Raw genomic sequence first — 23,866 nt, 5'->3', positions numbered from 1 at the left:
CTCTGAAGAAACCTTATGTCACCCAAAAGCTTTTTGGCTGGGCCCCAGTAGTCCTCTATCTTTTTACCAGAACCAGAGGGATCCGGCACTCGGTCTGGTTTGACACCTTTAAGAATGCAAATTGCCTCCATAACCAGCTTAACAGCTGGGGGTGGGTTTTTCATGGACTTCACCAGTGTGATATCCTGCAGATGTAACCACACGAATCACTACTATGTTCCAGTAAAGTTGGCTCTTTGTATAAAGTGCTTCGCATAAGCATGATTGCCCTTTGAACATTCCTCCTTTTGTAACATTTTATTGGATAGACCAACATGAAATACTCCATAATTGTGAGTTGGAAGAAAGACAAAACACGTTTTCAACATTTTTACCAAATAATAATAAAAATATGTGTGGTGAGGATTTGGGTTTATCCCTAAGACATTCTAGTCAAACAAAAACCTCCAGAGGTCCCCTAATTAGAAAATAGAGACAATGAATAGTGGTCTGGGTAGATAAAGCCAAAACTAAACTTGTTGGCTTGCATTTAACACACTATGTGTGGGGACAACTAACACTGCACATCACCTTGAAAACACCACCCCCACAGTGAAACATGGTGGTGGCAGCATTATGCACTCAGAATGCCTTTCTTCAGCAGGGACAAGGAAGCTAGTCAGACTTGATGGGAAGAATAAGCTAAATAAGAAACAATCCTGGAAGAAAACCTGTAGGACGCTGCAAAAAACTCATAAGATGTAACCATACAGCCAGAGCTACAATCCAATGGTATAAGAATGGCCCAGTCAAAGTCCAGACCTTTGGCTATTCTGCAAAGAAAAATGGGGCAATGTCTATAGACGTGCAAAGCTGATGGAGATATACCCCAAAGACTTAATTTAGAAAATCCATCAGAACATTTGTAAATATGCAAAAATGACTTTTCAGATTGTACGTAAAAAGTTTGAAAACCATCTACATTTTCCTTCTACTTCACAAGTTTGCACAACTTTGTGTTGGGCCCTATAAAATACATCAAGGTTTGTGGTTGAAACAGCACAAAATATGGAAAATTTCAGTGGTACTTTTGCAAGCTTTTCTAAATGCAAAGGCATCGCCTCGCATTAAGATTTTCTCCCTTCTGGTACCTGAGGGGTGAGAGTATTCAATGCATCCAGAGCCGATTCCAGGATAGGAGTGGCCTCAGCCAGGTCAGCATCACACTCATCCTTTATGGCCTTGGCAGCCATGGCTTGCTGGTTGGAGACAGCCTCATCCTCTTTCACCACCTTCTCAGTCTCAGCTACCTCCTTGGATTCACGTTTAATCACCACCATCATCTCATCTACCTGTTTGCTGGCCACAAGCAGCTGTGGCTGCAAAGCTTCCAGTTCAATCTGCATGGTCGCCACCTGGTCTGCAGCTGACTGCAGCTTTTCAAGACCAACTTCGTAGCGATGTTTAAGTTTCATCACCTCACTGGACAGGGAAAGAAGAAAAATAGGATCGACATGTGACTGAGAAATGTGACCTAATAGCTAAAAATCATCTACACTGCTCAAAACAATAAAGGGAACACTCAAATAACACATCCTAGATCTGAATGAATGAAATATTCTCATTGAATACTTTGTTCTGTACAAAGTTGAATCTGCTGACAACAAAATCACACAAAAATCATCAATGGAAATCAAATTTATTAATCAATGGAGGCCTGGATTTGGAGTCACACACAAAATTAAAGTGGAAAAACACACTAGAGGCCGACCCAACTTTGATGTAATGTCCTTAAAACAAGTCAAAATGAGGTTCAGTATTGTGTGTGACCTCCATGTGTCTGTATGACCTCCCTCCAACTCCTGGGCATGCTCCTGATGAGACGGCGGATGGTCTCCTGAGGGATCTCCTCCCAGACCTGGACTAAAGCATCCACCAACTCCTGGACAGTCTGTGGTGCAACGTGACGTTGGTGGATGGAGCGAGACATGATGTCCCAGATGTGCTCAATCGGATTCATGTCTGGGGAACGGGCGGGCCAGTCCATAGCTTCAGTGTCTTCATCTTGCAGGAACTGCTGACACACTCCAGCCAAATGAGGTCTAGCATTGTCCTGCATTAGGAGGAACCCAGGGCCAACCGCACCAGCATATGGTCTCACAAGGGGTCTGAGGATGTCATCTCGGTACCTAATGGCAGTCAGGCTACCTCTGGTGAGCACATGGAGGGCCATGCAGCCCTCCAAAGAAATGCCACCCCACACCATTACTGACCCACTGCCAAACCAGTCATGCTGAAGGATGTTGCAGGCAGCAGATCGCTCTCCACGGTGTCTCCAGACTCTGTCACGTCTGTCACATGTGCTCAGTGTGAACCTGCTTTCATCTGTGAAGAGCTCAGGGCGCCAGTGGTGAATTTGCCAATCCTGGTTTTCTCTGGCAAATGCCAAGTGTTCTGCACAGTGTTGGGTTGTGAGCACAACTCCCAATTGTGGACGTCGGGCCCTCATACCATCCTCATGGAGTCAGTTTCTAACCGTTTGTGCAGACACATGCACATTTGTGGCCTGCTGGAGGTCATTTTGCAGGGCTCTGGCAGTGCTCCTCCTGTTCCTCCTTGTACAAAGGTGGAGGTAGCAGTCCTGCTGCTGGGTTGTTGCCCTCCTACGGCCTCCTCCACATCTCCTGGTGTACTGGCCTGTCTCCTGGTAGCGCCTCCAGGATCTGGACACTACGCTGACAGACACAGCAAACCTTCTTGCCACAGCTCGCATTAATGTGCCATCCTGGATGAGCTGCACTACCTGAGCCACTTGTGTGGGTTGTAGAGTCTGTTTCATGCTACCACGAGTGTGAAAGCACCACCAACATTCAAAAGTGACCAAAACATCAGCCAGAAAGCATCGGTACTGAGAAGTGGTCTGTGGTCCCCACCTGCAGAACCACTCCTTTATTGAGTGAGTCTTGCTAATCGCCAAAGATTTCCCCCTGTTGTCTTTTCAATTTGTACAACAGCTGTGAAATTGATTGTCAATCAGTGTTGCTTCCTAAGTGGACAGTTTGATTTCACAGAAGTTTGATTTACTTGGAGTTATATTGTTGTTTAAGTGTTCCCTTTATTTTTTTGAGCAGTGTATAATATTGGATCTGTCAATGTGATTATCTTACGCCCTTTTAGTACTCAGCAGAGCTTTGAAGGTGGAAATGAGCTCCAGGTATGAAGTTGGAGTGACATAGTTGTGACGCTGCAGTTCAAGCAGAAATCGAGCCGACAGCTCAATAGTGGATGTATGAAAGCTCTTGCACATGTGGATGCAACCTTCTCGGGTCTGATTTGTCATCTCAACATCCTCCAGGAAGCGATCAGCCACCGCTTGCAGGGCATCCTCAGGCCAAGTCTGTTAGAGGCAGGAATTTATCTATTTTCCACTTTATTATCAAGAAACGTTCTTTTTAAACCAGGTATAATTAACATCATCAGAATGGAAGCAAATCACAAAATATATGTATGCTGTCTTGGCTTGATGACTAATGAAGTTTACATGCAACATCCAGCTATCGACCACAATATTATTATTGTGGTCGATTATTATTAGAAAATGTAAATGTTCTGCTAGGAAATGCTTTGGCCCACCTATGCAGTATTAAAGCATCATTCTAATGCTTCAGAAAAACAAAAACACAGCAGCACTTTAAGGGAACAAGGCCAGAAGCACTGACCATACCTGCACACTCCCAGATCCCAGTGCAACTAAACAATCACAGTATCCATCCCCATATCTAACCCCACCCACTCCTGAAAGGTCCAAAGAATCTGCTGCCAATGTCCTAAAGCCCAACACTAGAGGACAGTCCCTGTTTTCCCAGTGGGGTAATAAAAGCTTACAGATGATTTATCTGCTGCACCAGATTGCTGTTAATCCACCCACCTGAAACCAGTTAATGGTGCAGCAGTTAATGAGGGCGGGGAATCGTCTTAAGCGGTCCCTGAAGGCATCTCCGATGGGACTCATGGCCAGCACCACGTGCAGCTGTGTACGGCAGCGCTCTAAGAACATGTTGAACAGGGATAAGGTGCTGCCATCTGTCTGTTTGCCTCGATCACGCTGGCGGTCCAGCACACGCATTCTTTCACAGATTTCCTGCTTCTCGTCCACAGCAAACAGGTTGGGTACCTGGAAACCACACAGTGATCATAAATGTTGCTTCTGATCTCAATGTTACTACAGGTCTGTCTACATTAACATGTCTGCCTTTCAGCCAAACTTTAGTCTTTTTAACAGCGAATGTAAAACTTTTAAACTGATCAATTCATTTTTACTGTTATTATTATTACCCTTTTATCATTTTCCTTAAGCTCACCTCCCCGGTGTTGAGCAGGTTGCCAATGTCCTCCAGAAAGGATTCCATTTTGATCTGAGTGTCAGTGAAGAGGAACACGCCATGAGCTTCTCCCTGGGTGGACTTCCTCAGGATTAGTTTGAGGTCATCACGCCATTCATTGGTCCCATAGGTCTTGGTGATTTCAACCTGAAACAGCTCAGCATCTGCCATGTAGGCTGCTAACCGGGTGAGTGACTGCCGCCCGCTGCCACCCACTCCCACCAGCAGGGCATGCCCTCTTGGCTGCTTGACGATGCGGGAAATGCGGCAGAGGTGCTCGATTGCGAAGCGGAACAACACCAGCTTCATGGGTGCGTTACTGATGTTGTTGTACTCTTCCAGGTACGACTCCACCACCGGACGCAGCTTCTCCAGGTCCTGGACCTCACGGTAGTTCCGGTCCTCCCCCTTGGGGTCATGGAAATCACAAAACATGAGGCTGCGCAGGTCGTCCTCAGTCACAACTCCATCCTCGTCCTGGTCCAGATGCTGGAAGAGCTGGTGAAAGTTTTCCTTCATGTGATCCTGAAACACGACCTGCAAATGGCTAACAAGCCAGGATCGATCAGAGTCGTGGACCAACCGATCACAGTACACCCTGAGAACCTGAGAAATAATGGTCCACAGGAAGATTGAGAGTGATGAAGAAGCAGCCTGAGACACATTACTATAAATGCAGCTCCTTCTGTCTGCTGGTTGCAGTGTTACCTCATGGACCCAGAGTCTTCTGATGACAGACGGTTCTTCTGCATTTTCTGGCCTTGACAGGCAGATGCCCTGAATGACCCGGGAGACATCACGCAGATTGAACAAATAATGGGACTTTGTGGGTGTTGGTAGAAGGTTCTTGCTTGCCTCCTGGTACACAGATAAAGTGCTGCTGACTATCTCAGAGGTCAGAGCTGCAAATGGCTTTGGGAAGAAAAACCTGGAGATAGAATGAGTCATTCTTTAGAGCTTAATCTAACATCTTCCCGCAGCCATATGGAAACAATCTGGATTAGTGTTTTGTAAGAAACCAAATCTAATATCTCATTCTGTGCTTGGATGGAATTAAAATCTTTTCCAAACATTTTATTGGTTCAGAATCTCAGGGCCTTAAAATTAAACAATGAAGCAGTGAAAAAAGAAGGGAATAAGAAACACCTATAGATAGAGAATTTCATACCTGCAATACATTAAGGCTGTTAGACTTGGCCTCCTTTAACACTTTATTATGCAGTTTTGAAAATAACAGGATTGGCTCTTAAAATATTCGAAAAATCCAAATACATGCTTTAACAAATCTCTTAGTTATGAACATTCCTAGATATGAACACATATGGAAATTTAAACAAAGCCCGGTACAGGCTACAAACAGTGGCTTTGCAAAGAGTTCAAACCCTTAAGCTTTGAGAACATTTTGTACGTATATATATATATATATATATATATATATATATATAGTTTTCAATATTTTTTTACAGTGGGATTGTTTTTCTGTAGAAATCCAATGAAGAAGCCTATGAAAAAAATAAATTAAACCAAAAGACAAAGATACAATTGTTCATTAATTTAAAAATGTAAACTAATTTTCTACACTAGGTATTATAAAAACAAGCTATTTTGTTTTGAAGAGTCCTGTTGCTTTTGTGGCTGTTAACAAATTTTGACTTTTTTTGACCATTAGGAGACTTAAGAGCAAAAAAAAAAGAACTTTAAAAATGATTTTCCTCCAATTGTGAACACACAATCATCATGATCACATATGCTGGTAGCAGCATCCTGCAATGGGGATTCTTTACTTAAGCTGGGACAGAGAAGCTGCTCTGAGTTGATTGGATGATGGAGCTAAACACAAGACAATCCTGGAAGAAAACCTGCTAAACTTGAGACTTCAGTTGAGGTTCACCTTCCAGCAGGACGACCCTAAACATACAGCTCGAGCTACAATGGAAAGGTTTAGATCAAAGCCTTTTCATGTGTCTGGTCTAGCCAAAGTTTAGACCCCAAGTCATCTAAGAATATACGGCAAGACTTGAAGTTTACTGTTCACAGACACTCTGACTGAGTTGGAGCTGGGCAACAATTTCATTCTCTAGATGTGCAAAGCTGATAAAGACCTGCAGCTGTAACTGCAATAAAACATGATTTTTTTGAAGCACTGACCGAGTAGGCTAAATGCAAATGCACACTGCATTTTTCAGATTTTTATTCGTAAAACAAAAACATGTGTCTTGTCACCCAATTGCAGCCTGCTTTGTGTTGGTCTATCACACATGAGGTTGTGGTTGGAACGTGATAAAATGTAGAAAGGTTCAACTTTAAGAAGGTGGTGTATCTTCATTACTGTTACCGTGTAGAGAAATGCCACTCTGTGATCCTGGAGAAGATTGTAAACATGGTCTTCTCATCAAATTCATTTATGGTGATCATGTTAAAATGGCGCAGGAAACGAGGTGTGACAGGATTCCTTCCACCACCTAAAGAAAACCCAGAAAATAATCTAATTCAATCTTTTCTGACAGATGTTCAAATTTACTACATTTTTATATGTTTTCTCAGATTTTACTTTAGATATGGCTGCATTTTGTGGCTCTTTTTCTGTACAATAACTATTTTTTTTCACAGTTAGTCAGAGTTGCTAAGTTAATTCGGTTAATCTAACCATGAAAATATTGTGTAGATTTATTTGGGGAGGGCGTCTACAGATTACTGCATGACTTGATTCATTGGTTGATGAAACATGGAGCCTTTTCAGCTCTTTGCATGAATGAATGAACTGAACATAGTTCCACTGCTGAGTTATATTTGTTACAGAACTGGATCGGGACCATGAGGAACAGCAGTCTTAGCTGGAGACACACATCTAGTCTGGAACATTAACAGTTTATCTGACCAGCTACCAGCAGCTGGAAATCTGATGAAACTCCATGTCTATTACTTCAAACTCCCTGCGTTAGTTGAAGGGTTCCCCACAATCACGCAGAGCTCAGATAATCTAACAATAGCCAGCTCAGAGCCCAGAAGCAAACAGAGAGGTAGAGTGGCCACCTGAGAGCAGCCTCCAACACCTTCACTGTCGCTGCCAGCTTGTTGCAGTAGATAAGGACTGCATTTCTCTTAACACCCTGCAGATATAGAGGAGGTAGATCTCTGTAAGAACTGGATGGCAGCAAAGAAGCCCACATTACTCTCATCCCCAAAAAACTGCCTCCTCTGAAACTGAGCTTTCTGTTTTAATGACTAAAACATTTTTAAGTAATGTCACTCTGTGTTACTACTGCTACTGCTACTGCTCACCTGGTGGCCCCATGGCACACATGATTTGGATATCCATCAGGCTTATCATGGAACAGTCCTTCATGTCATACCAGTTCCAGTGGTCCAACCACTGACGCAGGAGCTCCACTGGGGGCTGAGCACCATAAACCTCCCTGGCTGGCATGTTAACATCATCTACAAAAACCACCTGAGAGGAACCCAACATATGAAAATATTGAACACTAACAGGTGTTTAAGTATTCAAAGAGTTGGGGGCCCACAGAGCAGAGCAAAGGCAAAGAGACAAGAGGTTCTGATAGTAAGCTACAGATGAGTTGTACCATTTTCTTTCCCAGCGGAGGCCCAAACACTCCTTTGCGTCGCTTATCTAACTTAGATATTATGAGGTTTTGGGTCTGGGCTGCTGTGGTCTGGGCTGAGAAGCTGATAAATAATGGGCTGTACTCTTCCTTCTGCAGCTTATTCAACAGGAAGTCCTGCAGAGCACATATATTAAACAGAAACACAGATCCTCATCAGATTTTAGAAGGTTGACGTGACCTGTGGAGAGTACATGAACAGTGTCTACTCATGGATCTCTATATAAAATGTTTTACACATGAATAACATTAAATGTCATTCATGTCTTACCAAACACAACAATAACAGCTTTAAAAAGAATTTGTGTATTATATTTAACTTTTTTCTACAGAATGATTTATTAATTATAATTAAAGACCTAAAACAAACTGTGTTCTATTTGGTTGTTTGTTTCTATTAAGCTTCTGCATGTTAAATATATAGAGACGCCTCATGTAAAACGTCATGTACCAACCTGGTCCAAAGAACTGGTTCTGGTAATAACCACAGACCTGCGCTTCATTCATGCAGATGAGTGCCAGCACTTATATATATTCATTCCTGTCCGATCCAGTGATCAGAGCAACATAAATAAAGAAGCTATGAGAATGCAATGATCACAAGAAGAAGCCCAAACTGCATTTATATCCTGTTGTATAAAAGACAAACCCACAGTTCAGCTCGTCCCTGTCTCACTCTGGATTAGTGCAGAGAAAGTTTAGGAGCACTGTGTGAAGGTAACAGTAAGGGCATCATGCCTTTCATATTTACATGGTCTGGGTGCTGGTCCTACTTTATCACTTCTGCCAGATTTGGGATTCTGCCACGGTCTACTGCCTGCCTTATGGGATGGAGGCGCTCCACCATGCAGACAGGCAGGAAGCTGAGAGCCAAGCAGGCTCCCCGGTGAGATGATCTCCGTTTACCCCTGAGGTCAAAGTTTGAGCAAACTAATAGATGAAGCAAGAAGTGTGTGTGTGTGGGGGGGGGGATTAATATGGCATATTAATCCTTTGTACAAATACAGAGCTCCACTGAAAAATACTCAGTTTTCTTTCAAGAAAGTCATCTCACACCCAGTGATTGTTAACTGTGTCACTTCCCAATTATCTGGAAGGAGAAGAGTGATTTGTCTGAGGGAGGAACAACTAAACAGTATTCTGATCAGATATTATTAGATAACTGGTACCCTGCAGAGTTTTTAGTCACATGTAGCTCAAATGCCATAAGATTTTAAGATCCTGAACAGGCACAGGCATGTATTATCAGGAATATGGAAAAAGGATGTTTCTAGAATGCAGTCATGAAAACTACAATGACACCCTTTCTGCTTCTAAAGAATTCAAGATTAAAAGTAGCAGCTAGAACTGTAGATCAGATGTATTGATTATCTGATCATCATCATGAGCACCTCTATAAACAAGGTTTGGGCAGTTTACTACTCTGGATCGTACTGGTGTGTGTTAACACAACGCCAAGATGGAAAGGCATCAGCAATGACCTTAGAGAACCAGCTGTTGTTCCTCATTAATCTGGGGATGGTTAGACCAATTGAAGTCTATCATTCTGTAGACTGAAAGATTATTCTCAAGTGAAAAACTTTTTAGACAGCTGCCAATCTTCCCATGGGTGGATGTCCCAAAAATTCAGCCAGGTTCAGAGCGTGCACCTTAAAGAAATTACTGAAAATACAAGAGCTCCATGTCAGACTCCGCTGACCTCAGTTAGACTGTTAAATGTTAAAGCTCATAACAGGACAGAGACTGAATAAGGAGATTTGTTCGGAAGATATGAATGAGAACGGCTCTTCTCTCTAAAAGTAATTTGGCAGCACAACTTCAGTTTGCTAAGCTGCATCTGAGAAAAGCACATAAGTTTTGAAAAACCTCATACCTACTGTGAAGCATGGTGATAGGGGGCTGATGACTTGGCCCTGTTTTGCAGAAAATAGTATTTGGCGTTTTGCAGTCATTGAAAGGACCATGAACTCATCTGTATACCAAAGTATTTCATTTTTGTATGTCCGACAGCTGAAGGCCGGTCCAAACTGGCTCATCATCAGGACAATGATCCCAACTTCAGTGGCAGATCCACAATAGCAGAAAAAGAAAAGATTCAAACTGTTTCAATGGCCCAGTCAAAGTCGAGACCTCAGCCTGTGAAAATGCTGTCCTTGGACCTCTAGAGAGCCATGCAGAAATGTCAACGAACTGAAGCCCTGCTGGAAAGAAGAGGGGGCCAAAATTCCTCCGCAACGATGTGAGAAATTGACAAAGTCACATAGAAAACCACTGCTGAGAGTTCTTGCTGTAGACGAACTTTCAACAAGGTAGGTCACTTTAACTGCATGTTCATATTTCATTTAACAAAAAACAATCTCATGCTTTTCAAGCTTCTCACGGATAAAACAACACAGTTCGGAAGACTCACAGTTATGTAGACACTCTTCCCAGTGCCAGTGGGGCCAATGAAAATAGTCGGCTTCTGGTGAGTAACAAGGAGCTCCATGAGCGCCATGTAGCGTACAGTGTTCTCAGTGGGCACGATAATCTCATTGAACTGCATGTCTCTGCTTATGGGGGGTGCAGTCTTTAATTGGTCTGTCCAGAGCTCCCACCTGCCTGGGCCCTGAAGAACCAGTCATCAGATGGTTAGGTGTTAGTATCACGTTGTTCTATATACATATGTTAGATCTAATCTACATTAAACATGGAGATGGTTAATGAGAAGAAGCACATAAACACACTGATCTGCTGATTTAATCATCCAAACAGGACGTGTTTATTAGGCTTAATGTTGTTTCAACTGATTAGTTTTAAAGTTTTGTATCATCTCTAAAGTGAAGGAGAATCAACCATCTGTTACCTCTTCAGAATGGAAACAGATGCCGATGCTAACAAATATCAAGTTCTAACTTTTAATCCACTTTGCTTCTTTTATGAAATTGAGAAGTCCACATCGGGTGTACCGTTAAGTTATTAAATTCTCCTCTATATTGAATGAAACTCAACATAACTTATTTCTTTCAGATTCATAAAAACATGTATTATAAACAATCCAAGGATGTATTTTAAAACAGAAACTCCTAAACTTTTACTGTTTTGGGTCAGTTAAAATGACCAAAATTATTTCTATTTCCTAAATGGCAGAATAATAAGAGAGATATGATTTTGTTTATTATTATTTAGGAGTCAAAATTCCAGTAAACTATTGAAAGAAACTTGTGGAAAGACAACCAGAATGTTTGTACCAGGTAATTCAGTTTAAATGGCAATTCTACTAAATACTACAGAAAAGTACGTAAACATTTTACTCCTTTATACTGGCATTTAGATAATGAAAATTATTTTAATACAATAATAATTTTAACTGACCTAAAACAGGAAACATTTAGTCTGATTTAACATTAGGGAGAAAAAATTTGCTTTTTCATACGGTGTAGGCCAATATTAGCGGTAGGTATTTTTGATTTTTTAAATTTAAAAAATGTTTAATTTCTATTTCTAAATATTTCAGACTAGCAAAACAACTTTTAACAACGTTGTTCTAAAGAACTCACAAAGAAGTGAATCGAAAATCTCTGAGAACTTCTAGTATTTAAATCAGTCGTACCTCTTTAATGAAGCGGTACTGGTAGACTGTACCGTCAGTCGGTAGAGGAACTGTCAGAGGTTCTGGTGAAGCTTCAGGACTGTCCAGAATGCCATGACGGGTCATTGTCTCTTTGCTTAAAGGGCCGCTAAGCATCTCTCTCACCACAGAATCGAACTTCTCTCGGCCCGAATCGTCACAGCTTGCACCCACTGACCACACCAGGCAGAACACAAAGATGCCCTTCGTACAAGGAAAGCACCACTGTCAGTGCTGATGAAACACAATCCATACAGTGAGGAAAGTAAGTATTTGAACAACCTGTGACTTTGCAAGTTCTCCCACTTAGAAATCATGGAGGGGTCTGAAATAAAAACAAAAAAACAAAAATCCGGAAATCACAATGTATGATTTTTTTTTATGATTTATTTGTGTGTTTCTGCTGCAAACAAGTATTTGAACACCTGCCAATCAGCAAAAATTCTGGCCCTCAAAGGCCTGTTACTCTGCCTCTAAAAACTCCACCTCCACTCCCCTTATTATTCTAAATTAGAAGCACCAGTTTGAGGTTGTTAGCTGCATAAAGACACCTGTCCACTCCACACAATCAGTAAGACTCTAACTACTAACATGGATAAGACCAAAGAGCTGTCCAAAGACATTAGAGACAAAATTGCAGACCTCCACAAGGTTGGAAAGAGCTACGGAGCAATTGACCATTTGGATGATCCAGAGGAGTCATGGGAGAAAGTTCTGTGGTCAGATGAGACCAAAATAGAACTTTTTGGTCTTAATTCCAACTCGCCGTGTTTGGAGGACGAATAATGATGAGTACCATCCCAAAAACACTATCCCTACTGTGAAGCATGGGGGTGTTTTTCTGCACATGGGACAGGACGACTGCACTGTATTAAGGAGAGGATGACCGGGGCCATGTATTGCCAGATTTTGGGGAACAACCTCCTTCCCTCAGTTAGAGCATTGAAGATGGGTCGTGGCTGGGTCTTTCAACATGACAATGACCCGAAGCACACAGCCAGGATAACCAGGAAGTGGCTCCGTAAGAAGCATATCAAGGTTCTGGAGTGGCCTAGCCAGTCTTCAGACCTAAACCCTTTAGAAAATCTTTGGAGGGAGCTCAAACTCCGTGTTTCTCAGTGACAGCCCAGACACCTGGCTGATCTGGAGAAGATCTGTGTGGAAGAATGGACCAAAATCCCTGCTGCACTTTGTTCAAACCTGGTGAAAAACTACAGGAAACATTTGACCTCTGTAAAAGGCTACTGTACTAAATATTAACATTGATTTTCACAGGTGTTCAAATACTTCTATGCAGCAGTAACACACAAATAAATTATTAAAAAATCATACATTGTGATTTCTGGACTTTTTTGTTTAGATTATGTCTCTCATGGGGGACACGCACCTAAGATGAAAGTTTCAGACCCCTCCATGATTTCTAAGTGGGAGAACTTGCAAAGTCGCAGTGTGTTCAAATACTTATTTTCCTCACTGTAGCTCTTTTTTATGGGCCTATTCAACATTGATTTCTTCCTAAAAAGTTATTTTAAACTATAACACATACTTAAATAACTTCCTGTTATAACCTAATATGTACCAGAGCCGTAAAGACAAGGTGAGGGAGTATTCTTTCTGCTGAAGCTACACCTGTGTGGGAGGTTAAACCAAACATGATTTACTCTTATAAAGAGCATCTTAATCACCATAGAGCACTAATGCTTTCAGTGGTTAAATTATATTAGAGCAGGTATTTATAGTATGGCCAACAAAGCTGCAGCAGTCGGTATACCGTTCCCTTTTTTTAGATGTTAACTTTTCTGAGGTTCTAATAAAATATCCTGGTAAAAGCCAACAAGAATTACAGTAACAGTTCACACAATTGTAGTAAAAAAGGCTGTGCATGCTTTGTTGATCATATTTATCTGGTCTAAGATTATTTAAATTCAACATTCAGGCTATGTGTTTTAGGAGCTGGAAGACACACAGCCTTCAGACTCTGCAGGCCCTCATGCCAAACCCAGGCTACCCCAGCAGTTGCTCTGTTTTGTTGTGAATCATACTCTGAACACGGCCAGGTGACTGAACAGAGAAACTCAGTGAATGTAACAGCCAGCTGAACCATTAAAACCCATACCTATGATGAATATCCGCTTCATAAGCCCTGACCTTTACTATGACACCAGTCCTCTGAGGTTTTAGGTCAAAGACCTGCTGCTTTTATGGGTTTCACTCAAAAACTGATATCTCAGTGATATGGATAATCTTTAACCTTTGTTCAAAGGAAAATAATTCAAAGGTATCTGAGGTTTTATTCTGAATTTATTGTTTATAAGTATGTAAGTTACACATTCTAATGCAAGAAAGAAAAATGCCTAGAATGAGCAGTCTTTACTTTTCCATTAAAAGTAAATCTAACAAATGCAAGACTGCATTTGTTTGATTTTAGTTAGTTGCGTTTAACTATACAATTTAAATAAAGTTACAAATAAATACATTAAATAATTGAATCAGTTAATCACTGTTTTAATGTGTCAATAACTTATCAGATAAATTAAATGTGGACATATAGTTCCTGCAGTACATTGTGAACTGAATGAAACCGTCAATGTGGCTCATCACAGACTGATTAGTTAATCTGCACATTAAGTTGCCTTCACTACAGCAGTGTTGCCCCCACCTGGTGACTCTGATGGGTAAACTTAATTTATGATGTGCTGTTCCACAGGGACATTAAAAACTTTATAAACTGTAAAATGATTGGAAATGCAACTAAAATAAATATTTTTATAAATGAAATATGTAATTAGGTATATATTTAATTCATTATTCATTATTATTTGAATTATGTCATAATACATATTAGGAAAAATGTATTTAGGCCTACAGTACTTTTTAAATTATGGCACATTTGTCCCTTAAGGTGAGGCGCTTCTAGTATTTTGCTAAAAATGCTATGGTTGAAGACAATTGGTATAACACTGACTTTCTCTACAGGTTAACCACTCAAATGGCAGGGTCTACATGCTGACACACTAACAACTAACAGCTAAAAATTAGTCACATCACACTGCAACACAAGAACTATGAAAATGATGAAAGATAATGAACAACTATAGTGCTGCACCTTGGCACAATTGGTAGCACCAACTGTGCCACAAAGTTGGTGCCTTTAGTTTGCAAGAAGGTCCTGGGTTCATATTCCTGGCCAAAATGGAGTTTGCATGTTCTCCCTGTGCATGTGGGTTTTCTCAGGGTACTCCAGGTTCTTACCACAGTCCAAACCCATCACTGTTAATAGGTTTTTATAAAAATTCCCTTTAGGTATGACTGTGTGTCTGCATGACTGTTTGTACTATGTGTCTCTGTGAACTGATGACCTCTTCAGGGTCTACTTCATCTCTCGCCCAGTGACTGCTGGAGACAAGCACCAGCCCCACATCGACCCTGCAAGGACGAGCGTGTGTAGACAATGGATGGATAAAATAATTACAGTACAGACCACACAGGACACAACATCTCATTCAAAGAGGTTTCTTTATTTTCATGACTATAAATATTGTAGCTTCACACTGAAGGCATCAAAACTATGAATTAACACATGTGGAATTATATACTGAACAAAAAAGTGTGAAACAACTGAAAATATGTCTTATATTCTAGGTTCTTCAAAGTAGCCACCTTTTGCTTTGATTACTGCTCCGCACACTTTTGGCATTCTGTTGATGAGCTTCAAGAGGTAGTCACCTGAAATGGTTTTCACTTCACAGGTGTGCCCTGTCAGGTTTAATAAGTGGGATTTCAAGCCTTATAAATGGGGTTGGGACCATCAGTTGTGTTGTGCAGGAGGTGGATACAGTACACAGCTGATAGTCCTACTGAATAGACTGTTAGAATTTGTATTATGGCAAGAAAAAAGCAGCTAAGTAAAGAAAAACGAGTGGCCATCATTACTTTAAGAAATGAAGGTCAGTCAGTCCGAACAATTGGGAAAACTTTGAAAGTGTCCCCAAGTGCAGTCGCAAAAACCATCAAGCACTACAAAGAAACTGGCTCACATGAGGACCGCCCCAGGAAAGGAAGACCAAGAGTCACCTCTGCTGCGGACGATACGTTCATCCGAGTCACCAGACTCAGAAATCGCAGGTTAACAGCAGCTCAGATTAGCTGGTCAATGCCAGACAGAGTTCTAGCAGCAGACACATCTCTAGAACAACTGTTAAGAGGAGACTGTGTGAATCAGGCCTTCATGGTAAAATAGCTGCTAGGAAACCACTGCTGAGGACAGGCAACAAGCAGAAGAGACTTGTTTGGGCTAAAGAACACAAGGAATGGACATTAGACCAGTGGAAATCTGTGCTTTGGTCTGATGAGTCCAAGTTTGAGATCTTTGGGGCGTAGCAGTTGTGCATAGCAGTAATCAAAGCAAATGGTGGCTACTTTGAAGAACCTAGAATATAAGACATATTTTCAGTTGTTTCACACTTTTTTGTTCAGTATATAATTCCACATGTTTTAATTCATAGTTTTGATGCCTTCAGTGTGAAGCTACAATATTCATAGTCATGAAAATAAAGAAAACTTTTTGAATGAGAAGGTGTGTCCAAACCTTTGGTCTGTACTGTATATAGGAATGCATCAGTGTATTCATATTGGATTGGACTGACGGATAGAGAGAGAGAGAGAGAGAGAGAGACATATTTCATTAGGACCTGCAGATTGATTCAACCAAAAGGCAGCGTGTCTCCTTAATGAGCAGAAGAACAAATACATTCCTGCAAATAAAGGTTATATTGTCAAGCATCTCACTGTGCAAAACATAGTTGGAGCTAAATCTGCACAAATAAAAAAGCCTTAGCCAGTGTGCAAATTATTGCATTAGACATGAAACAAAATCCACAAGAAAGACATGTCTTTTTTGAGATCCAAAATGGAAAACTAAAACAACAAGAATCAGTAGGGATTCTGTAGAGATGGTAAATTGGGCTTAGCAGCCTTATGATGGCTCCTGCTGTTAAAAAGCTGATTAATTCAACACTTTGATAATGACTGGCTGAGAAACATAGCAGAGAAGGTTGAAAGGCATTCATCAGTGCCGTGTGCCACAGGAAGATAATAGCAACGTTCCAAAAGATTCCTTGCAGGAGGCAAAAAACAGGTTTCCTAAAACTCTATTTTTCTTTTCTGTCAGTGAGGAAGCAGGTCTGAAGAGAGGAGAACATGTTAATAATGAAAGCAATCTAATATTTAGACGATGTTTAAGTGAAAATCTATATTAGAATGAGCCCTTTTCCAGTGATATAGTGAACGCTACTATGTTTAAAAGCTGCATTGCTCTGTGATTAGCTCCGAAATAAATAACTGTAACAATAAGTCAAGCTTTAGATAATTAATAGTCGTGATTTCTTGTTTACATCTATGTAGCACTGTTTACATTTGGTTTTTTCAATTCTTCTAAACTATTATTCCGTGAGATGTGTGTTTTCCAAATCAAGTAAGTGGAAAGTTGTTTTCCCCAAAACTTCATAAATTGTATGGTTTTAACTGCCCAGCTTCACCTATCATGAAAACAGTTTTCTACTCCTATCAACAAAACTACTAAGAACAAAGCAAAACAGACCCTGACAGTGAGAACCACTCTGCTTGAGAGTGCACCATTATCTGGTCAGTCAGTATATCAACAGTGAACACGTACACGTCCTGTTGAAATCTCAGTATATATATATATATATATATATATATATATATATATACTACCAGTCAAATGTTTTAGGTACACTCACTTAATGGGTCTCTTTACTTTCATGACTATTTACATTGTAGATTCTCACCAAAGACAATAGAGTCATGAATAAACAGACATGGAATTAACATGGTTTGGATGTGTGGAAATAGATTATATCTGTATCTGCCTGCTAATTGGTCTGGAGTATGTTATCTAGCTCCTTTACTACCTACAGTCACAACTTATAATTCAATCAGCCCATTATCAGAGAGGAGGGTTTCACTGTTCTGACCAAGGAGCAGCAAGCTCTTAGAACATGAGTTTGCAAAGTAGAATGGTTTTGGATTATCTGTTAGCTGAGAGGGGTGATGGTTTTGAAGAATTTATTTTTCTTTTACTTGTGATTACCTTGTAATCAGTAGAAAGGAGTTGTAATGGAAATTCTTGTATTAGGTGCTCTAAGGTGTTCCAAAGAGTATGACCTTTAGGTTACCTCTCTTTCTTCAGAACATCTGTGTTAGAGGAGGAAGCTGGAAAAATCAGAATCAGACGTTTAATGGTTAAAACCCATTCCTTTTGGGTGATGTCTCAGGAAAAGCAGATGGTCTGCTCATAGATAACTTTGTAACCCCTGACCCGAGGAGAGTTTAGGGCCGTAAAGCACAAACTCTTTTAAGTTGAGATAACACCTACATACTCTTTAAATACTGTGTGTAAATGTTGACACCACACTGAACCCAAAGACAGATGACTATGATGACACAGAAAAGGTTTATTCTACCGAGCTACAAAATAAAGACCACTACTCTTATGATGACATGTTGTAAATGAAAATATCTTTGACGCCTGAGTGAACTCATAATTGTACTTCATAAAATGACTTTATAGCAGAAAATCGAAAGAAGTTGCTATTTAAGTGAAATGAGACAAAGTACAATGACATGAACAAGGCTTGTTTTAATTCTTTTACTTTTATTACATTTTGTTTTCTTTGATTTATTATATTGTTTTATTATTGTTGTGCTCTACCATGCCCCTTGGGGGGAGGGGCGTGTGAGTATTTTTCCCACAATATAATCTGCTTTCCGTCCATGGGTTTTTCGTTCACACAGAGTGTTTTCTTTTATATGTATCTAAGCATGACTTTCTTCATGATAAACAAAGGAGGGACTGTTAGGGTTTGAAAACTTTTGTATTGTTTATCACTCATGTCTGCTCTAAGTGCTTTTCCCTCCTACATGCCATAGAAAGGAATACAGGTCCTTCTCAAAATATTAGCATATTGTGATAAAGTTAATTATTTTCCATAATGTCATGATGAAAATTTAACATTCATATATTTTAGATTCATTGCACACTAACTGAAATATTTCAGGTCTTTTATTGTTTTAATACGGATGATTTTGGCATACAGCTCATGAAAACCCAAAATTCCTATCTCACAAAATTAGCATATCATTAAAAGGGTCTCTAAACGAGCTATGAACCTAATCATCTGAATCAACGAGTTAACTCTAAACACCTGCAAAAGATTCCTGAGGCCTTTAAAACTCCCAGCCTGGTTCATCACTCAAAACCCCAATCATGGATAAGACTGCCGACCTGACTGCTGTCCAGAAGGCCACTATTGACACCCTCAAGCAAGAGGGTAAGACACAGAAAGACATTTCTGAACGAATAGGCTGTTCCCAGAGTGCTGTATCAAGGCACCTCAGTGGGAAGTCTGTGGGAAGGAAAAAGTGTGGCAGAAAACGCTGCACAACGAGAAGAGGTGACCGGACCCTGAGGAAGATTGTGGAGAAGGGCCGATTCCAGACCTTGGGGGACCTGCGGAAGCAGTGGACTGAGTCTGGAGTAGAAACATCCAGAGCCACCGTGCACAGGCGTGTGCAGGAAATGGGCTACAGGTGCCGCATTCCCCAGGTCAAGCCACTTTTGAACCAGAAACAGCGGCAGAAGCGCCTGACCTGAGCTACAGAGAAGCAGCACTGAACTGTTGCTCAGTGGTCCAAAGTACTTTTTTCGGATGAAAGCAAATTCTGCATGTCATTCGGAAATCAAGGTGCCAGAGTCTGGAGGAAGACTGGGGAGAAGGAAATGCCAAAATGCCAGAAGTCCAGTGTCAAGTACCCACAGTCAGTGATGGTCTGGGGTGCCGTGTCAGCTGCTGGTGTTGGTCCACTGTGTTTTATCAAGGGCAGGGTCAATGCAGCTAGCTATCAGGAGATTTTGGAGCACTTCATGCTTCCATCTGCTGAAAAGCTTTATGGAGATGAAGATTTCATTTTTCAGCACGACCTGGCACCTGCTCACAGTGCCAAAACCACTGGTAAATGGTTTACTGACCATGGTATCACTGTGCTCAATTGGCCTGCCAACTCTCCTGACCTGAACCCCATAGAGAATCTGTGGGATATTGTGAAGAGAACGTTGAGAGACTCAAGACCCAACAATTTGGATGAGCTAAAGGCCGCTATCGAAGCATCCTGGGCCTCCATAAGACCTCAGCAGTGCCACAGGCTGATTGCCTCCATGCCACGCCGCACTGAAGCAGTCATTTCCGCCAAACGATTCCCGACCAAGTATTGAGTGCATAACTGTACATGATTATTTGAAGGTTGACGTTTTTTGTATTAAAAACACTTTTCTTTTATTGGTCGGATGAAATAAGCTAATTTTGTGAGATAGGAATTTTGGGTTTTTATGAGCTGTATGCCAAAATCATCCGTATTAAGACAATAAAAGACCTGAAATATTTCAGTTAGTGTGCAATGAATCTAAAATATATGAATGTTAAATTTTCATCATGACATTATGGAAAATAATGAATTTTATCAAAATATGCTAATATTTTGAGAAGGACTTGTATGTGGGGGACGAATGAGTTAGGATTACCAAGTCCTCACTCCCTCTCTGTTTAAAATCAAGACACATGAACCCTAACCTTTCTGACCCCACACACACACACACACACACACACACACACACACTGAATGTTTGTTGAACTGTGTGTGAACCAGCATGTATAAATAAAGAGAGAGGGGTGCCAACACTTTGTAGTCTGCACTGCAGAGTGTGACCTACCCTTGCAAGTAAATTGACTGCATCGTTCTTGCCTCTGAGTTGACTAAATAATACCTAACATAGTGTATGTATTTTTATATTTTTGATTATCACAAAATACCCACCCTTTGCTCTGATTACTGCTTTGCTCTCTTGGCGTTCTCTCCCTGAGCTTCATGAGGTGGTCACCTGAAATGGTTTTCCAAAGAGTCTTGCATTGAGAGACGGCCAAAGGTTAACATTTCAGTCATCACAGCAAAGGGCGGCTACTTTAAGGAATCTAAAATATAACATATTTAAAGTTATTTTACAATTTTGTGCTACATAATTCCATGTGTTCATTCACAGTTTTGATGCCTTCAGTGAGAATCTATGTACATTGTAAATGGTCATAAACATAGAGAAGACCATTAAATAAAAAAGGCGTTCTAAATCTTTTGACCATATATGAAAACCTTTAGTGAAATATGGTGGTGGCAGCATTATGCTCTGGACTTTTCTTCAAATGACTATTAACTTTTATGTAAATCTGATGAAAATCTGATTATGAATACTTCCAAATGCCAGTCAGGTTTGACCCATCACTCTGAGGTGTCTGGTAGAAAGCGAAGGGGGGAGGAAAAAACAATTGTTTATCATCACAGTGATCAATGGAATAAACTAAGTATTGCTTCACCTGAAGGAAATTTTAGATCACATTGGTCGCCTGAAAAAGGCTGTGAACAAGAGATGCTGTCACAATTTGAGAGATTTGGAGAAGTTTGTCAGGCATAGTTGTTAAATGCTAAAACTGAATGATAAGGTACATCAACAAAGGGGATGAATCACATTAAGGATGACAGGTTTGAAATTATTCATCCCGCTCACTTCCTTAAATAATCACAAAAAACTGTCATTCTAGCAGTTTGGATAAAAACAGCAAGCTGATGTTTTTCAGGATATCAGGCTGCATTGCCAAATGTTCAAGAAAATTTAACGCATCACAGTTTTTTTCTTATTACTATTAAGTGTGGTGCTGTGGACACAAACCTCCAACCAGGAGCAAATATTGTTTTCACTCAGGCTCTTAATTGCTGCTTGGTCGTGAAACTCATCCATCATGCAGTCCATCAGATTCATCAGGGACTTGACCAGATTGGTGTCAGAGGTCGGGGACAGCTCCTGCAGCCAGACAAGGAGAGACAACACAATTAAAAACCTCCAACGCGCTCCCTGTCTGAACATCCTGTCAGACCCAGAGCTCAGCATAAAGTTTGGATATTTGACTGAACACTGAGTACAGACTGTAACTGAAGGGAACGTTCAGTTTCCCACAAAACATCAGAAATAATGTGAAAAGTAACTGAGTAAAACTTTTCATCCAGATGGAGACAAATCTGCTTATTCCAAATTATTCCTCAGCTAATTTCTGTTTGGTAAGTCAGTGTCAGCTCTACTAAATACATCAGAGGGTTGTAACTGTAGCACCTTCATCGTCTTTCGAATGAGCTGTAGGCAGGTAGGCAGAATGCGGTCAAAGAGGGCAGTGATGAGAGTTTTGTGTGTCTCATTGATCGTAGCTGGCAGAGTGTTGAGCCAAGACAGCATGAGGGGTCTCCAGCCAAGCATGTGGGGCTCCAGGTAGATCATACCACAGCGAGACACCTGTCAGTAACAAGTAAACATGTCTGATCTTGAATATAGATGTGCTGCACTGATGTGCCGTACAGTTCAGCTTACATTCAGTGTAATAACCATTAATTAACGATGCCAATAAAGCAAAATTAATTTCATGCATACATACTACACAGCGTCAGGCATAACCTATAATAAATAGTCATGTGGAGAGATGGGTGAAGACATTTAGATAAAAAGGAAATGGAAACTTTCTATTCTTTCTATTCTTAAAAGGTGTTATGCAGATATGACAGCAGAACAAAAGAGAAGAATAACATGAATATTTAAGATAACGTTAGAGAAGCAGAAAAAGAAGTAAGAAGAAAAAAAGAGATTAAGATGGCAGAAAAGCTGCTGTGCACTAACTGGAGAGAGTTTATGAATTAAAAACATTCTGCTCCCTCTGAAATGAACAGATTCCAGACTTTAAAGAATCACAAACAGGTATTTCTAATAAAAACACAGAGGCATTCTTTGAAGGAATCTGTGCATCACAACCAAAAGCCTCAGCTCCTGCCTCACCACAAAGACACAGACTGAAGAGCACAGTTATGTAAACTGTATTGGAAATGCCTGGATTTCAAAGAAATGCAGAGTTGCTTCACCCGGTGCTCCGTTTCTGGCAGCTGGAGGCGGTTTATAAAGCCTTTGCTTGTGATAATTTGCAGAGTTATAGGAGGATCAAAACACAGACAGGAGCATAGCAGGATCATATTGAAGGTGATTCATTGAAAAAAGACAAAAACGTATAGGTATCAGAGGACACAAGAAGAGGGAAGGCAATAAGCTGAAGTTAGAGGAAATTCTGAGAGGAATCTGACCAGAGATACGCAGAAGCGTAGAAACATCCAGTCACTTAGCAGAAAAACTCAACAAACCAAAAGGCGACAGACGTCCAAAAACAGGAGTGACAGGAAGTTATTCGAACACAGAGCTCGGATGAAGACAGATCACTATAATAAAACCAGAACTACTGAGGTCTACAGAGTAACTAAACACCTCAACTCCAATGAGAATCTTAACATCTGAAGAACCTCTAACCACAAAGTCCTTCAGCTCTTGGAATTGCTGGATGTTTTTCTCAGATTTTTTGACATTTATTATTTTATTTTTGTACAGCTGAGCAGCTGTTTGCATGACTCTCCCCAACATTATGCCCTCTCATTGAAACTAACAAAAAAGAAAGCTGTATTCCCAGTAAACATGATCCTCACCGTGGCTGGAGATGCCACCTCCAGGTCCATGGGCTCAAAAATTAGGCTCATCTGTGGCGACATTTGGATAATTTCCCCACTCATCAGACACAACTTCTTGTTGTCATCCAGCACAGTGTTCATGTTCTCGATCCACACGGCATCGACTGGACCATCAAAGATCAGCCACTTTCTGTCAGGGCTCTGAAAGACAGGAAGTATGAGGGTTTGACAACATTTGACAACTACAACTTGTGACACAAGTTACACAACAGTGACAGGCCAAAAGCATAGTTATGGATCAGAGTCAACCACAGAGTGATCAATGGTTCCTGAATTTTATGTTGACCACATAGAGTCAAAATTATACATACAAGCTCAGACATATTTTTTACATTCACCTAAATGTTTTGATAAGTGCTTCTGAAGGTTTGTTCAGTCATTTCACTTAACAAGGCCATCAACCTTGATGATCAGACAAGATTAAGCTTTTTATTTACTTTGACAAGAAGCATGCTTGACACAGTCAAGGGGAGGCTTTCAATCCTCGGAAAACTATACCAGGTGTCAAGCACAGTGGTGGTAGCATCATGCTGTGGGACACGTTTCCTGCCAGAAGTACTGTTGCATTGAAATTGACCAATTTAAATCAAGTC

At 40.7% G+C, this 23,866-nt stretch overlaps 1 protein-coding gene across 2 annotated transcripts in view; it reads right to left on the bottom strand.

The window, feature by feature from the left end:
• Positions 1–23,866, bottom strand: part of dnah7 (dynein, axonemal, heavy chain 7) — a 105,004-nt gene that overhangs the window by 39,632 nt on the left and 41,506 nt on the right. For both annotated transcript variants that reach the window (XM_047370128.1, XM_047370129.1), the window contains exons 32-45: positions 23,232–23,414; positions 21,829–22,005; positions 21,391–21,522; positions 11,577–11,798; positions 10,395–10,592; positions 7,946–8,101; positions 7,644–7,812; positions 6,697–6,823; positions 5,070–5,289; positions 4,341–4,967; positions 3,908–4,153; positions 3,147–3,376; positions 1,131–1,461; positions 1–185 (exon numbers count right to left, since the gene is read on the bottom strand). The exon at positions 1–185 is cut by the window's left edge and continues 162 nt beyond it. In XM_047370128.1, coding sequence (XP_047226084.1) covers positions 1–185; positions 1,131–1,461; positions 3,147–3,376; positions 3,908–4,153; positions 4,341–4,967; positions 5,070–5,289; positions 6,697–6,823; positions 7,644–7,812; positions 7,946–8,101; positions 10,395–10,592; positions 11,577–11,798; positions 21,391–21,522; positions 21,829–22,005; positions 23,232–23,414 — 3,203 coding nt within the window. The remainder of the gene's footprint in view (positions 186–1,130; positions 1,462–3,146; positions 3,377–3,907; positions 4,154–4,340; positions 4,968–5,069; positions 5,290–6,696; positions 6,824–7,643; positions 7,813–7,945; positions 8,102–10,394; positions 10,593–11,576; positions 11,799–21,390; positions 21,523–21,828; positions 22,006–23,231; positions 23,415–23,866) is intronic.

The sequence above is a fragment of the Girardinichthys multiradiatus genome, chromosome 7 (genome assembly GCF_021462225.1).
Source record: "Girardinichthys multiradiatus isolate DD_20200921_A chromosome 7, DD_fGirMul_XY1, whole genome shotgun sequence".
Taxonomy (NCBI): Eukaryota; Metazoa; Chordata; class Actinopteri; order Cyprinodontiformes; family Goodeidae; genus Girardinichthys; species Girardinichthys multiradiatus.
Note: the sequence above shows the minus strand (reverse complement) of the source record. Positions and strands in the feature narration are given on the sequence as shown.